Raw genomic sequence first — 17,991 nt, 5'->3', positions numbered from 1 at the left:
AGACAAACACCTGCTGCTAAAGGGAAACAACAATGAAGTCACCAGAGTCAGCACAAATAAATGAGTCATCAGGTCATTTGATTATTGTTCCAGAACTGACACCTGCTGCCAAAGGGAAAGAACGCATGAGTCATCAGAGTCAGCACAAGTAAATGTGTCAAATAGTAAAGCCCCTTATTGGCATGAGTGTTAAATCACACAAAACGATACCAATAAAGACTTATCTTGTTGTTTAAGCATTGGACCATTATTAGTACAAACATGCTGATAACATGGACTTTTAATACTTGTTTTAATATTTGCGGCACATTGTTTGTGTCATCAATTACCACCAAAAGTTAATCAATAAAAGAGAAACAGAGTCTCTAACTTGCAGTGGCGAGCATAGAAGCAACGTAACAGGAGGGGAGCATGAATGGCAGTTGCGGGCGCCCAGGAATCTTGCTCAGGACAATACTCTTTCCAGGCAACAAGATAACACTGGTGACCATTGCACATTTTCATGTCCATGATAGCACTAACTTAGACGTTGGTACTAACAAAGGGGGTAGACAGGAGCGAGATTTGGGCACAGCTGGTTTTAGTAAGGAAGTATGAAAAACAGGATGAATCTTCATAGACCGAGGATGTTTAACCTTAAAGGTTACTGGATTAATCTGAGAGTGTACTTCAAATGGCCTAATAAAACATGAGTGGTAACGATGGCAGTGTTTGAAGGTTACTTTCTTTATAGAGTGACACACTTTGTCTCCAAGCGAGTAAGAAGGACCAAGCTGTTGACGACAGTCAGCGACCTGTTTGTACTGAGTACTGGTCTTCATGACATTTCAACACATTGTCTGTGCTAGCTGGGCCATGTGTTTGAGGTGCAGGGTGAGACAGGGAATGGAACTTTGACAAAAAACTGTATTAAAGGTAGATACCTAGGGTGATATCCTTAGTTTGTGTAGAATGGTAGCATGTGAAGGGCTGCATGATGCGAGCTGTTGTAAGTAAACTCAGCTTCCCACAATAACACTACCCATAAGGAATTAGACCCGAGGGTGAAGTAACAAACGTTTCTTCAACTCTCGGTTAACCAACACAATTTGGTCATCTGTTGCTACATGGAAACTAGTAGAAGGTGGCAATTTATTTTTTGAGTGGCCTGATTTGGCCTGACTATAGATGTCACATTTCTAAACAAAGGTGAAAACATCTTGTCTTCAGCATGGCCACCAGAAATTGCAGTTTACAAATTTTGAGTTTCTGGTATGACCTGGGTGCCCAGCTAATGGATGGTCATGACACCACTGAAGGATCTCCAATTGTAAGGTCTTAACTGGTATATTAAGGTTATTGTTCTGGAAGTGTAGCTCATTGCAGATCTCAAAAGTTGAATCCTGAGATTTTTAGAATAAAGTTTTTTATAGGCATATATTTTTTAGGGATAATCTCTGTGTTAGCTACTCCAATAATATGTTCTCGGGCAATCAAGGATGGTGGTTGATTGATAGTTTCTGTCTCCTCAAGGTAGCAATAGGATAAGGCATCCACATTTTGGTTATCACTTAGGGGGCAAACGGTGATAATAAAATAGAATTTTGCAAACAACAAGGTCCAACTTAGTTGTCTGTTGACAGTGCTCAGGCACACCTGTGAAACTGGAGGTAATGGTAGTAGGTAAAAACTACCAGGACATTTGGCCCCATGCAAATAATGTCTCCTTTCCTTGGAAGCCTTTCAAATAGCCAGCAATTATTTTACAACTATGATGTAGTTTGTTTCAGCTGGTAACACATTTTTGGGCAGATAAGCAACAAGATGTCATTGGCCATTCTCAGAATCCAGCTGAGAAAGAATTTCTCAAATTGCTCTATCAAAGGCAATTGACTCAACTATAAAAGGTTTAGACAAGTCTGGAAGATATAGATTTGGGGCACTAGTGAAGGCTTTTTTTAAGTCCTGAAACGCCTGGTGTTGCTCTTGAATCCAAGCAAATGCTACCCTCTTTTTAAGCAGTTTAGTAATGGAGGTGACTTTAGAATTAAAATGATGAATGAACCTCCTATACAAATTCACAAACCTAAAAAATGATTGGACAATCTTTAAAATGTTGAGGTTAAGGACAATCAGTAATGCTCTTAATCTTAAATTCAGCCATGAAGATGCTTTGAGGAGGTATGAGGAATCCTAAGAATTCCACCTTGGTGGTGTGAGCCAAACATTTGGTGAGTTTACAATAAAAGCTATTTTGTCTTAAAGCTGTCAGGGTTGTTTTCAAATGGATGATGTGCTCATTTTGGGAATATGAATAGATAAGAATGTTGTTGATGTATGCAATAACAAACTTATCTAGAAATGTGCATAGTACATAGTTGGCCAAAATTGAAATGCAGTAGGAGCATTACATAGTCCAAACAGCATCAAACAGTACTTAAACAGCCTGTAACAGGCCCAAAAAGCAGTCTTACATCTATTTCCAGATCTAATGTGAATCATAGATCACGTTTAGTACAGAAGTTAACATGTTTAACTTGATCCAGCAATACTGGAATGAGAGAAAGGAGGTACCGGTTCTTTACAGTGGTGCTATTAGGAGCTCTGTATTTTATGCAGGGCCAAAGCTCCCCACTACTTTAATGAACAAAGAATAAGGGCTAGACTGCCTGAGATTTTGATGGTCGAAATAATATATTCTGGAGAAACTTATCTAAGTAACTCAGTAGGTATAACTCCTCTTGCTCTTGGGTGGCACAAATCCAACTGCATGCTATTTTAGCACCAGGGACCAGATCAATTTGGCAATCATATGCCGAATGAGGAGGTAAAGTCTCTGCCAGATGTTTGCTGAAGACGCCATGAAAGTCTTCCTATTCCATAGGCAAGGTTATGTCTTGCTCATCAGCTGTTGAGATTAAATGCATGATCACTGGAAACCTAGTTGTCTTGTCAAAGGTATCAGTTTTTGACAATGTTGGTGACACCAATTTGAGGGAAAAGTCAGGTTCCTTTTAGACCAGTCTATTCTGGCATTATGACATGCTAACCATGGCATTCCTAAAATTATTCCAAACTGTTGTGCATCAATTAATTCAAAACCTAGTTCTGCCTCATGATTTTGACATTTATGGCCACACTAGTTGAGTCTGGTGAGTGATTGTACTGTAAGTCAGAAAAGAACTGTCTAGAGCCATGACTGTTTCGGGGCTCTTTTTCTTTATGGTAGGGATCCCTCATTTTGAGCAATAAGTAGTATACATGAAATTGGCTGTGGCCCCAGAGTCTAGCATGGCCAATACCACAAATTCCTCTTGTTTGAAATTTACGATGGGGTTTAAAATGAGCGGTAATACTGAGCTCTGTAGAGTGTTGGCTGCTTATTTTTTCAGAGGTGTTTCAGTCAAGCTGGGAGGGTCCTCCTGCTTATACTTGGAGCTGGTTAGTTTTTCCTCCTCTTTAGGTAATTAGTGGGTTGGGACACTTTGGAGAGTGTATTCACACATTTATTGCCTTTGTATCGCACATGGTGAGGACTGTGTTTTGTCTTACCACATCCTAGATCTACTCAGTCCTTGTTTAACCTGATAATTAAGGACTTGCGCTGGTGTAGGAGGATTGCGAGGAACTGCAAAATAGGATTGTGCGCATCCATTCACAGTGAACATTGGCTCGAAACAGTTTGATTTCCTAGTGTATATATTTAAAATATTTTTAAAGGGATTGGGATGCACTTGGAGAAGATTATGTATTTTTTAAATTGCATCCCTGAATTACTCTGTGCTTGGGTAGGGAAGGGCAATGGAGAACAGAGTTAAAAGTGGCATGGACTATGTCAGTTATTTAATTGGAAACAAGCATTTCCCTGTTTTTTCATTTGTGGAATCATTTAAAGTGGGTGCCATAGGAACTCATTGATATCCACGGCATGTGCAAACCTATTGAAAGGACACCTTTCTCAACTGTTGAGCTACAGGCATGTTTGCATGGAGGGCAAAGTTGCATAACAAGGGACAATGTAAAACTTTGAGACACTTTGTCATACGTATGTGTTACACAAGTGTTGCATGGTTGAGAGTTTAATCACAGGGGATTTAACACTGCTTGTAAGATAATTGACCAAAAATCCCCAGCGCTTTGAATTTTGGCTTGCAATTACGATTTATGTATTATTGTATTTATGTAGAGGTCTGGTAGATTATGTCCTTAATTTACAGTAAGATAGAATTGCAATTGATGTGGGACAAGAGAAGAATTGCTTTCCTTCACAGGGCGAGTATTTTCTCTATGTCTATATACAACACACAATAGTATATAAAGGAGGGTCCATAATGGCGCTGTAAGTGTGAAAAGGCCGGATTTATGGTCGAAACACGTCACAAAGGCTGTTTCGCTTGAATAAAGATGGATATATATACACACACACACGCATATACACATACACACACATATTTTTATATTCTATAAAACCCTAGGACAGGAGGAGGTTATCTTTGAAAAGTATATACATATAGCTGAACTCATGGAAATTAAAAGAACTCAAATCACTTGCACTACAGTATTTATTTTTCCTGCATTGCCAGGACTTTTCTATATTAGCCTTCAAGTCTCCACTTGTAACTAGAAACTGGTATGTGCATTTCTTACTGTGTACATTTATGTGAAGCACTCATTGTTCCACATAAAGTAACAGGAACATGTTCCTCTTTCCATTATGAAGTGACTCTTTTCCATTTGAAACATTCATGGAGGCCATCACTGATATAATAGACTGCTGATGTGCTTAGTCATGTCATGGAAGCCTATCTTGAGCCATAACCAAAATACTGCTTCTCTCTTGGAATCTGCCTTTTTGGTGAGCTATTGTGTTTGGTAAGCATGAAGTACAGGGTTTATTGGCCTACAGATAGTTTCCATCAAGATTACGTGGTTTTGGATGCAAGAGTTAACTTTCAGCTATTAAAATAAAAAAAATGACAGACGTTATGTTGAAAAAAAAGGAAATAATTCTGTAATTTATTTTTATAACGGACGTTCATTGCCCAAAAAGTGTTAGGTGGAAATCCCTCTTTATTAACCTTTTCATATAGAATGAGGGCAGAGAAAACACCAGTCTATTTCTAATGCTAACAAATTACCAGGTCCCCATTTCTATGATTAAACCCCTTAACATGAGTAGGCATGAGTAGGAAAAATGTTCATCTGTGACAACGTTCTTATCCGTAACTTTTTGTCACAGTGGCCGATTTACAGAACCAATATATCACTACGTCTGCTAGATTTTTCTGGTTTTCAGGGATGCATAGGGTTTGTAGGTTCTCCGAGAACCCAAGATACCCAGAGCCAACAACTGAGCCGCATCATACAATGATTTTTTATTGTGTATAAAGTATAGACCTATTCCTATGGTGCAATATGTAGAGTAAAAATGGGCTTTGAGGAAATCTTTGGATTTCTGAAATGGGCACAAGATATGGAGTTTAGGAGCTGTGGTTATTTGTACATCTCTTAATTTGTGGATACCTGTATCAGCACATGATTTAGACAGCAGCAGTTCCGATATAGGAGCATCGCCCCACCATACTGCTGCAGCATGGGTGGAAAATTAGAATGGTGACAAATGATTTTATTAACCTTTTATATTTCACTCTCTGCTGAACAGTTTGAAAGCAATGTCTGGACTGGATAAGGTAGTTGTCTGGTTGACATCACTGCGCGCTTGGAGGAGTCTGAAGCCAGGGACTGGAGAACATCGAGGATGTGCTGCAGGATAAGCTAAGTGAAACTTTCAGTTTTTCCTTCCTATAATTTTTAATGTAATGTCATTTTATATTTGTATGTATATATGTTTGCTTCAATGTATGTAGCGCCCCACTGTTTTTTTAATGTCATCCCCTGCCACAGGATTTAGAAGGTGTTTTTCAAATTATCTTCTTTTTTACACACTGGCTAACATTTGGAAAGCACACATGCAGCACATTCCAATTGGTATTAACAAATGTTCTACCATTCTATGTTCCCATGTGTCTCTCGATTAAAAAAGTACCTCACTTGTGTGGGTAAGCTCAGTACCCTTGACAGGTAATGGGCCAAAACGCAACATGGGTGCAACACAGTTTCCCCTTGAAAACTGACCTTTTTTTAATGTGGGTAGCTTTGGATTTTGGGCGCTAGCTCATCCGGCACAAAGGGTATCCTAACAAATTCCCCCAAGTCTACTGATAAAAATAGTACCTTATTGTTGTGGGTAGGTCAAGTGCTGGCAGGGGGCAGGGGCCTAAATGCAACATGAACACATCACATTTTTCACAGAAAACATGACCTTTTTTGCAAGGTGCACAGCTGTGAATTTTGGGACCTAGCAGCCAGCATTTACAAACTTGCACTTTGTTGAAAACTAGACACCTGACGGAATCCAGGGTGGGGTGATTTGCATGGCTCTCACTAGGTTTTTTCACCCAGAATCTCTTGCATACCTCAAATTTTGACTACAAAACACATTTTTTTCACATTTCTGTGATGAAAAGTTCTTGAATCTGTGGGGAGTGAAAAACATCCTTCTACTCAGCATTCCCTAAGTCTCCCAATACAAATGGTAGCTCTCTTGTGTGGTTAGACTAAGTGCCTGCAACAGGATATGGCCCAAAACACAACATGAATACATCACATTTTTCCACTCAAAACTGACCTTTTTTTGCAAGATGGTTAGCTGTGGATTTTTACCCTACCTCAGCATTGGGATTTCTAGCTAACTTGCATATTTTTTTTAACTAGACATCTAAGGGAATCCAGAGTAGGATGTCTTGGATTTATTTGTTTTACCCAGAGTCCCTTGCAAACCTCAAACTTGTAGGAAACCACAAACTTCCTTCCAGCCAGCATTCCCTAAAGTCTCCTGATAAAAATGGTACCTCACTTGTGTGGGTAGACCTAGTGCCCATTGCAGGAACCATCTCAAAACGCAACATGGATACATCATATTTTTTTTAATTGAAAATTGATCCTTATGTTTTTACAAGGTGGATGGCTGGGCATTTTGGACCATAGCTCAGCCGGCACCTAAGGAGACCTAGCAAATTTGCACATTTTTGAAAAACGGACGCCTGGGGAAATTCAGAGTAAGGTCATTTACATGGCTCGTCCTAGGTTTTTTGTTTTTTTACCTAGAATGCCGTGCAGACCTCAAACTTTCACTGAAACATACATATTTTCCAAATATTTCTGCGATGGAAAGTTTTGGAATCTGCAGGGAACTACAAACTTTGTTCCACCTAGCATTCCCCTAAGTCTCCAGATAAAATTGGCACCTCACTTCTCTGGGCAGGCCTAGTGGCTGCAGGGGGAAAGGGTTCAAAATGCTACATGGACACATCACATTTGTCCACAGAAACCCATCTCTTTTTTTGCTGTAAATCAAACTTTTTTTGCTGTGGATGTTGGACCCTAGCTCAGTCAGCACCTAGGAAACTTGCACATTTGTGAAAACTAGACACCAGAGGGAATCCAGGGTGGGCTAACTTGCATGGACGGGTCAGGTGGCTCAGTGGACTTATCCGTCCACTGCAGCGGGCTGTGCTTGACCTCATGGTCACAGGTTCAAATTCTGATGGGTCCATTCAGCCTTTCATCCATCTAAGGTTCATAAAATGAGTACCATTGAGTAAGGTAACAATAAACATCAGTTATTCAGTGCCAAAATACCTACGGGTGAACGTGCGCTTTACAAATACACATGTTATGTTATGGCTATCACTGGTTTTCTTTCACCCAGAATCCCTGTGTAAACCCCAAACTCTGACTAAAAAACAAATTTTCCTAACATTTCTGTGATGGAAAGTTTTGAAATCTGTGGGAGATTCTCCCCTTTGCAACGATACCACTCCCAAAAGAATCAGTGCTCCAGGAGCTGAGATATCCCCAGAGCACTGATTCAGTGAAAGTAAAATGAGCCCATCAGCTCGTTTTACTTTCACTTTTAGGAGAAATGAAATCGCGCTGATCGAGAATAGAAAGAGAAAAAAACACTCAGGGCCTGATTTAGATATTGACGGACGGGTTACTCCGTCACACCGGGGTTGAATATTATTGAATTTATATTTCAGCTGACGGGAAATCCGTCCCTAACCTGACAGAGCAACCCGTCCGCTGATTTCTAAATCAGGCCCTAAAACTGATCTGGAGGCTCTTCCCGAGGAGCCCAAGCTGCAGGGGAAATAAAGCACCAGAGGGACCTTTCTAACCACCCCCCACACACAAACCCATCCCCCTGTGTATGTTTTTTACATTTTGTTATAAATATTGTTCCTAGCTGTTTGTTGGTGTAAACACCACTGCGGTTATAGCACAGCATTTCACTTAGATATTAATCCCTCTTAATCTGATTTATTTTGACTAATAGTGGTACATTTATCCATTGACACTGACACACTGTATATTCTTTAAGTTTAAATATCACTTTACTTCCATTCTATTTGCCAGTCTCTTACTGTTTATTGTTCAGTGTTCCATATATGTGGGTTTGTTTGTTGCTGTCTATTTGAACTCATCTCTTTCATTTGCTGTAATATGTTAGTGCTTCAACACACCCTGTGCTACTGTGCCTTTTGTTTCTATTTGCAGTTCTATTTCGGACAGTCATCTAGCGCAGACCTAGCAATGAAGCAAGAGATGTATGTACATTACGTGGGGTGTTGGAAGACAATACAAGATATTGCACACAATGAGGGGATTACAGTAATCAATTTAACAATTCTAGGCAGAGGGAGAATTACGAGTGCAATTTTTGCATTTGGGATTCACCATCCCAAATGCAAAATTCGCTAATAAAGAATTCGCACATTTGCGAGGAATTGCATTTAAGGAATCTCTATTTGAGATTCCTTAAATGCAATTCATGAACCATTTTAAAATTGCGAAATCGCAATTTTGGGCCGCTATGTACCGCGAGGTCAAACCTCGTGGTAAATAGCGAAAACTTAGAAAAATGCATTTAAATGCATTTTTCTAAGTTGCAGGTTACACACACACATGTCCTTTGGACATGTGTGTGCGCAACACCAATGTAGATTACATTTCAGGGGTGCTACAGGGTGTCCTTTGGACACCCCTGGCACCCTTGAAATCGCATCCTTATTTGCGATTAGCAAATTGCTAATCGCAAATAAGGAATAGCTCCCCATTCATTCCTATGGGCCTTGGCCCATAGTAATGAATGGGGAGTTATTCCTTATTTGCGATTAGCAATTTGCTAATCGCAAATAAGGAATGTGTAGGAATCGCAATTTATTTAGCGATTCCTACATGAATCCCGTTTTGCAAGTCCTTAATAGCGATTCCTTAATAATCGCTATTAAGGACTCCCAAAGCGGGACTATGATGAATCTAGCTGTTTGTGTTTTGCCCATAATGACTCGCGTCCTGGTGCCAAGGCTTCAAAGTCAATAGTTTTAGTCACATCACCTCCCCAATGCTACATTCTTTAGCTTTCAAATACCATATGTATGCCTGTCTTCTGAGCCCAAGTTTTGTCGTAAAAAGGGTATACCTGTGCATTCTGTTCTTTCCCAGTAAACTGATGCCCTGGAATCAGTTGCTTTACGTTACGTTGGCTAGAAGTTCAGCATGGAAATTGTGATTTAGCAGAAGTAAAAACGAGAAAAATTACTATAATGAGTAGAGACATTAACACTATAAATAAGGTAAAGATCAAATACGGAGATATTACCCAGCCATTAGAGAGTTCTCTATGTTGTTTGTGACCTTCCTGTAGCCTCCTGCACTGTGGTACACCAATGAGTCACAAGGAAGGTTCTTGGGTCGTACACAGACCCACGTCTCTCCATTTCTCTGGTCCCCATATTCGCACACTGGTCTTCCTGGGATTTCCAAGTTGCACTCAGTTATCTCCTCTGTCCCATTCCTCTGGAATCGTCCTTGAAAATAAACTTTGTCTGGCCGAAGATCCCTTGCTTTCTTCAGAATCTGGACAACCTCACTGGAATGCACAAGACGGATGGAAATGTTCACATCGCCAGGCCAAGGCAGCAAGAAGGATATGGTGTATGTTCCATTTTGGTGGTCAGTTACCAAGCCTGTCACTCCTGCCTTCAGAGCAGGTGTATGGAGCTTAGCTCGGAAAAAGTCCCCACCATAAGTCTTGGGTCGCTTCAAGTGGTCTTGGGTAGTAAGGACCACCTTCAGGTACTCCCCAACTAAATAGGTGGCTTTTGGGTGCAGAATGTGGCACTCACAGCTAAATGGACTTGTCGATGAATTTAAGCTTATGTTTCCATGTGGGTCCGGCCACATTAACAACTCCTGTAGCTCCCTCACTTCCTCATCTTCAAGGGATGAGCTTGTGACCGGGAAAACCGTCCTTGAAGCGGGAAAAAAACCCTTTGGTGTCCACTCTTTTAGCCAGATTTTCTTAGTTATCTGAGGGAAAAATAACAAAGGTTCAGAGGAAACCAGAAACATTTTGCAGTCACACTGAAAACATGAACAAATCCTGCCTTTTCACAATAACAGCGTGCGGTAAGGTGAGTGGTGTTGATATTGTAAGATTAGGGTGCTATACTTAACTTGCTTAACAAGGACATCATGGAGGAGGCTGAGGAAAAGTTGAAACCTAAGCTCCATGGTTCATTGACATCAAACTTACTTTGGACCCTACCCGAGGACACAGGCTGGCACAGTTCTTCGAAGTTCTTTCAGTTCGTCCTTGCCTACACACATCCCTGCAATGCATGTGTACCAGGAAATCTCAAGAACATAACCTTACAGAATTTAAAGTGAATACTGGGCAGGAAGCTGACTGTATTACTAAGTAACAAAGATGGACTTCTGCAATTGATCTCCCTCTATCTAGAGACAGGCAGATGTCAGAGAAAAAGAGGAGTAATCAAAGAAGGGGATCCGCACTGGCTCACCTAAAAAAGCTTCACCACTGGACCTGCGCAGAACAACTTGGAAATGACAGTCAAATCGTAAATACAGGTGGGCTGGCGGTTGGTTGGGGGGAGGATGTGTGTCAAATTAGCTCAGTAGAAAAAAGCTTCAAGTTGATCTGCCCAGAATGCCTTTAAAATGAAGGATAATACTGAAAATGCTGGTGAAAGTGATGAAGTGGACTGCGACAATTCCAGTCTGAACTTAAATCTGTCAGTGGATGGAAATACCACAGAAAGGCTCATATCCTGGTGGTCCGTCTTGCATTTCAAGAAAAGGGCACACTTCGAGGAGTAATGACAAGTGGTGAGCACAGGTCTTGGTTGAGGGGAAAGATTTGTCAGGAAAATACAATTACCATACCAAGTAGGCAAATCATCATCAACAGGCATGTACCGAAACACAGTGCACTTATTAAATCTCAAACAATTTTTTTACATGTACAGGTTTATCGGATATTATAGAGAGGGGCGGCATGAAGGAGTCCCTGAAATCATTCATACCACTGCATTTTATTAATTTTTAAGTGCCTACGGGTTACAGGGTGGTAGAGCAAAGAGGAAACTAACTAAATATCAGCCACCAGACCATCTCAAAGTCGAAGAGAAATCAGTGAAAACACACATCAGCTGAGGTATTTAGAACTCCAGGAACATGTCTTTAACAAATTAGGTTATTGGCTGAGGGGAGTGAAAACTATACTCAAGCAATGTGTAGGATTCAAGTCCACACACGGTAGATGATGTTAAGATGTTAATTAGAAACAATGTAGATAAGGTGGAACAGCCCCACCAGGAGCAAACAGCATGATGCTCAGTCCAATGACAACTGAAAGCCTCAGCCCACAGATTCCCAACATTCTCATGCGAATCATAGCTGCAGCATTCTACAGACTGGGCTAGTGGTGGAGAAAGCATGTATATAATATAAACAAGGTGCAAGGATACTACATTATCCCCTTTCTTCCATAATGAAAGCAAAAAGGAAGGAACACTGAGAAAAGGAAAAAACATAAGCAGCACAGAAATGCGAAGAAATGGAAAAACATACAGAAGAACCTACCCATCCTCCTATCCATAAATAACAAGAGAAAAGAAATGACACAACAAAAGAAAACAACAAGAAGGAAAACTAAGCATGAAAATACTTATGACTATCCGACAGACACACCTACTGGCCAGACAGGCTTGCGAGAAGGAAAGACACAGTACAAGAACAAATGTAAGAAATACTCAACTCTCATAGAAATACAGTAAAGTACAACATCACAAGAGTGTGAACAATTAAAAACATGAAAAGATGGATAAAAATACAACAACAAAAGGTGTTACATTACCCATCTTCTCACCAGAAAAATATTATTAACCAAAGAGATAGAAACATTTCCACGTCAGGAAAAACATACATTATAAAGATCTTACACCCCTCACATGAGGGATCAAAACTTAAGAATGAGACCCAAAAAGTCACCCCTCTTGTAGGGATCAATGACTTAAGACAAGCAGATAACGAATCTTAAAAAGGTGGAGCAGTCTTTTGTTAGAAATGTAGTTGGGTTGCCATCCAGCACGCCTCTGATCCCTCTTAGATTTGATCTTGGCATGTTGCCAATAGAGGAGATCACAAGTGCTAGACCAATTATGTACTGGAAGAGGTTGTGGTCAGTCCCTGAATTGGTTGCGTACAGAGCGGAATTTTCTGAGATTTGGCCTCTTCTTAAAAACAAAAAGATCCCTTGTCTCCAGCACATCAGTGCTGTTAGTATCCGGTTAGGTTTACCTGAACTGTGGGAAACCCCTGAGATCTTTTGCCTCGGGATATCTAAGAATGAACTTCTTTCTCAGATACGTATGCTAAATTACCAAACATTAATGAGCTCTGCATCACTGGGTAGGCTGACATCTGATTTCCTCCAAGTTAAACCAGAACCTAAAGTTGAGGAATTCATGGACCTAATCGAACCCCCAGTTGCTCGAAAGCTATATCTACAGTTAAGGCATGGCACTCTTCCTGTTAGGTCTTTTACATTTAAATGGTCAACCCCTAACAATGAAGTTTGCCCTGCATGTAGCTATAAAACTGAGAATGTAACCCATGTACTGTTTTTCTGCCCTGCCTATTCTGCAATTAGAAAACGCTGGTTGACACCTATTTGCAAGAACTTGGGACTTTTGCATTTCACACAGGCCTGTAGGATACTGACTCATGATACCCATCCTCCAATTGTGTTTGCGGTCTCTCGTTATTTATTTAATATGTGGCGTAGGAGACAAACCTTTTTAACTTAATTGCTGTACATACTGTTTTTTTCGTCTTGTACTGTGATAACTCCTAGTTTAATTCTTTTTTAACATTCCATGATTATTTATTGTTTTAATGTTTGTGCTGATGTATTTTATATGCACTTTTTATGGTCATTCGACCGAAATAAAAGTTATCAACAACAAGACATGTATATGAGACTAAAACCCATGACTATAAACCTTGGGTCTAAGACCAATGAATTCATCTTCCTAGTAAGGGTAAATGACTTTAAACAAGCATATGGGACTAAAACCCATGAACAAATAGAAATGTAAAGTGAATGGGACTATAACCCATCACCCAACCATATAAAAAGTTAACAACGTAGCAATGTGTGAATAAAGTGAAACAAGGAAAGAGGGACTAAAACCCAAATTCCTGCCCCATGTAGGGAGAAACTCTATGTAAAAACAAGGATAATGGGACTCTAACCGAAATCCTGCCCCTAAAACAAGGGACGATGAGTGTAAAACTAAGGATAATGGGACTCTAACCCAAATCATGCCCCTAAAACCAGGGACGGTGAGGATGTTCCCCATGTAGGGAGAAACTCCATGTAAAAACAAGGATAATAGGACTCTATTCCAAATCCTGCCCCTAAAACGAGGAATGGTGAGTGTAAAGCTAAGGATAATGGGACTCTAACCCTGATCCTGCCCCTCAAACCAGGGACGGTGAGGATGCTCCCCATGTAGGGAGAAACTCCATGTAAAAATAAGGATAATGGGACTCTAACCCAAATCCTGCACCTAAAACGAGGGACGGTGAGTGTAAAACTAAGGATAATGGGACTCTAACCCAAATCCTATGCTAACAAAACACCTATAAAGTGCGCATTTAGCGGTGTTAGCATGCTGTAAAGATATACTGAAAATACATAAACCTCAATTGCCTGCGAAAGAAAACATTTTTGCGTTACAAACTTGTACATCTGCACAACAAACTTGTACTCTGAAAATGACAATGCTGTGCCTGTCACCGCAATGAAAACAAGCGTGAGCGATCTCTCACCTTTGATTATGCTGGAAATACATATGAAATAGTAGTTATTAGGTTAGTCTCTAATATAAAGGAAAATTTCCAATTTAAGACACTAGATGGCAGTATAACACAGGACACATGCAGCAGTGGGAAAACAATGCCACCACCAAAAATAAACGTGTCACCGTTCGTGTTGTAAATTCACCAATGCTCCAAAAAGTCAAACCATCATGTATAAACAAGGTGCAAGGATACTACACAATGGCCACAATCCTTGTCAGAGTGAACGATAAAAGTCACTAAATTAACCTTTGTTTAACCCTCTGGTAGCTTGGCACAAAAGCAGGCAGGCTTAAGTTGGAGGTAATGTATAAAGTATTTAAGCGGCACACAAACAGTAATAAAGTGAAAACACAACACAAGGAAAACCCCAAACCAATTTAGAAAAATAGTGTAAAATGTAACAAATGACACCAAAACAAAATAAATTCTATCAGCGATATTTCCAGGACAAGGATGTCATCGTCAATGGGGAGCCTGTCGCCGTCGAGCCTGGTAAAGATTTTTACCTTGGGACCTAGACAACTATTTGGAAGTTGAAAAATTCCAGTGGGATGAAGCTGCAAGGTGTAGCCAAAGAGGGCTCTATGAGGCCAGATACTGTCGCTCAGAGGTCCCATCAAAAAGCATCTGCTGCTGCGGAGAAGACATTAGCTGGAGTTACAGCAACAGCAGGCCAACCAGCGCTGCACCTTGAACAGATCGACTAGTAGGTAGATCCTGGTCTTCTGTTGATTCTTCTACCACTTTTTGATGGAAATATTTCGAAGTCCTGTCCCAACTTTTAGGGTTAACACCACTTTCAAGGGTCCAGGACTAAGGGGGTACTACTTGGGGGGGTTTAGAAATCACTCCAGCCGTAACCAGGTTCAGGGTGCAGGGTCTCTGGTACTTGTTAGGTCCCTGTAGCACACACAGGAGGCCAGCCAACTAGCTCTTTGAGATACTCTGGTAGTCCTGGGTGCAGGAGATGAGTCTGCTGGTGGGGACAAAACAGGCCTCATTCCTCTGGGCGAACAACCAAATCTAATCCACTTCAGAATAAATACTCCTCTACTACGATGTTTAAAAGAAATATGCATCCTCTAGGAATAGGAAAAGCCATCACAACAGTAACTGAAATCAAATTTGGAGTCATGTGGGGGGTCAAATGGAAATGTGTGGCCAGGCGGGCCCGGCTCCAAGGGGGATAGTGCACTCTTGTTGCAGCCGGAGAGGGTGATGTCAAGCTCAAAGCCTTGTGTGGTCTCCTCGCAAAAGGTTGTCTTAGAGCCACATGAGGGTACTTCTCCTTCACCCCTTAAACTTCCTCTTTTCCCTCAACCCATTTCAGGGATTCCTTTACCAGTCTCTGGGGTGGTGGACAACCTTCAAGCCCTTCCCTAAATCAGACGGCTAGATCTCAGCTTTTTTGCGGCCATGGTTCTCCTTAGGGGCTTCACTGTCCTATGGTCTCAACCTCTCTTAGAGATGCCTTCTGAGTAGGTTAAAGTGCAAACCTAGATGGTACTGGAGTTTTAGAAGCCTAGGAGGATTATATGCTTTGTGAATCTACTGTTCCCCCCAATTAGGGGTTTATAAGCTTTCGTGAGCTACCATAAACAACACACACTACGTGAACACTCCTTCCACTCGGGCAGGCTTCACCGAGGCCGTCACAGGGCTGTTACAGAGTTATAACAGAAGGCAAATGGAAAGTTGCAACATGCAGCTGACTGGAGGTATCAATGGTAGCGCATAGGGTGTAGCAGGGCAGCAAACCACACCACACCCTAAAATGGCAGCTTCTGCCACACACTGCAATCTCCCCTCTGGCAGCGGTAGCCCAACTGGCCACCGCAACAGGTTGTTTGCTCACCTCAGGTTTGCTGAAAGTTTGCCTGCCTTAGTGTCACTCTTCCGCCTCTGTCAACTGTCCTCTAATCTGTAGCCCACTCCGAGGTTGACACTCACTGCCAACCCCAAATACTTGCAGTCGCTCCTGCAGCAGTGTCTAAACATCGTATTGGAAACAGGAAGGGCAGGCAGGGGCAGGTTGCGTGTCACACTGTTTGTCAGCAAGTTGCTGGACCCAAGCCGCCGGGGTATGCCACGAAAGACAGAGGGGGCTGCCAGTTCGCTGGATGGCTGAGGTGAGTACATACAATCAAGGGATACAAAAAAGTCAAAGCAGTCCCATGGGCTGGCGAGTCTCCAATGGCCTCCAATAGCTTCACTCTCTCACCCAACATCTGACCAGGTACCCAGCTGCAGTGACCAGTACAACAGGCAGCTACAGCAAACAAACAAGCAAAGGACCCCATACATCAGGGCCTAAAGAGGCTTCAGAGGACCGGGCAGGTGCTTGAGGGCCCTGTGTAACACCCTAGGAAGCCCTTCGAAGTTCAGGGCACAAGCGAAGGGCTTAAACGAGGGGCCCAGGGGGCCACTGGGAGCACAGTGGCATGGGGCTCTAAGGGTGGAACACACTTACCCGCTCCCTTTGCTGGTGCTCTACTGCCACACTGTTCGGCCCAAAACCCTTGTGGCATGGAGCTTGGTCATGGAATGCGGGGCTGCTGCTAAACTGGTCCGCGGGTCTCTGGGGTGGATCCGTGGGCCACAATCCATGGGCACTCTGCTTCTTCTCTTGCTGCCGTGCCCCCTCCTTCCCCAGGACCCACTTGATTAAACCGGTTTAGTCTGGACAGAACCAGGTCTTGCAGGGACTTCGCCCCACTGCTGATCGAGCGTAGTGTCATGACCATGCCAGCAGCATTGTGGAGCTCATTCAGTCCGCCTGTCCGATCCTGAAGATAATTGTGTCCTGGGGCATTTTGTTTGTGTGCAAGAAAAAGTAGAGGAATTAGCATGACTGACTTGGAGGCCGGATAGGGCACTGAATAAATGAAGTATGCTGGTGACCGGCACAAGGTTAGGAATGGGTACATTTTACCATGTATAAGAGAGAGAGCACTTTAAAAGGGGGTTTGTACCGCTTTTGGCCGCCATAAGTGTGTCAGGGTATGCCCAGACGTGAGTCCCTTGCTCACTTTGCCACTGGATTCAAGCAAGCCGGACTGAAGACGGCTGGAATGCCAGAAACCGGTCCTCGGAAGTTTGTTTCCGGTCCAGGGAAGGCATGGCTTGGCAGTTCGGGCTGGACTGTTCCCATGAGGCACAGGGTCAGACTGATTTGCATATAGCCATGTCTGAACTGGGGTGGCAGAGTGGGCTAAAGAACGGTGATGGATTCAACCCAGATCTTTTGACTGGGTGTGAGTGTTTGATTGGTTCAGATGCTCCATCCATTACCACCCCCTTTTGTACCGCTTTTGGCCGCCATAAGTGTTGCAGGGTATGCTCAGACGTGAGTCCCTTGCTCACTTTGACACTGGATTCAAGCAAGCCGGGCTGAAGACGCTTGAAATGCCAGAAACTGGTCCTCGGAAGCTTGTTTCCGGTCCAGGGAAGGCATGGCTTGGCAGTTCGGGCTGGACTGTTCCCATGAGGCACAGGGTCAGACTGATTTGCATATAGCCATGTCTGAACTGGGGTGGCAGAGTGGGCTAAAGAACGGTGATGGATTAAACCCAGATCTTTTGACTGGGTGTGAGTGTTTGATTGGTTCAGATGCTCCGTCCATTACCACCCCCTTTTGTACCGCTTTTGGCCGCCATAAGTGTGGCAGGGTATTCTCAGACGTGAGTCCCTTGCTCACTTTGCCACTGGATTCAAGCA

At 42.3% G+C, this 17,991-nt stretch overlaps 1 protein-coding gene across 1 annotated transcript in view; it reads right to left on the bottom strand.

Moving 5' to 3' along the window:
* LOC147678403 (NXPE family member 3-like) overlaps nucleotides 1-17,991 on the bottom strand; it is a 317,395-nt gene that overhangs the window by 217,552 nt on the left and 81,852 nt on the right. Inside the window, exon 2 of the mRNA XM_086945994.1 lies at nucleotides 9,704-10,413. Within this exon, the coding sequence (XP_086802120.1) occupies nucleotides 9,704-10,413 (710 nt within the window). The remainder of the gene's footprint in view (nucleotides 1-9,703; nucleotides 10,414-17,991) is intronic.

This window comes from Lissotriton vulgaris, chromosome 12 (assembly GCF_964263255.1).
Source record: "Lissotriton vulgaris chromosome 12, aLisVul1.2, whole genome shotgun sequence".
Lineage (NCBI taxonomy): Eukaryota > Metazoa > Chordata > Amphibia > Caudata > Salamandridae > Lissotriton > Lissotriton vulgaris.
Note: the sequence above shows the minus strand (reverse complement) of the source record. Positions and strands in the feature narration are given on the sequence as shown.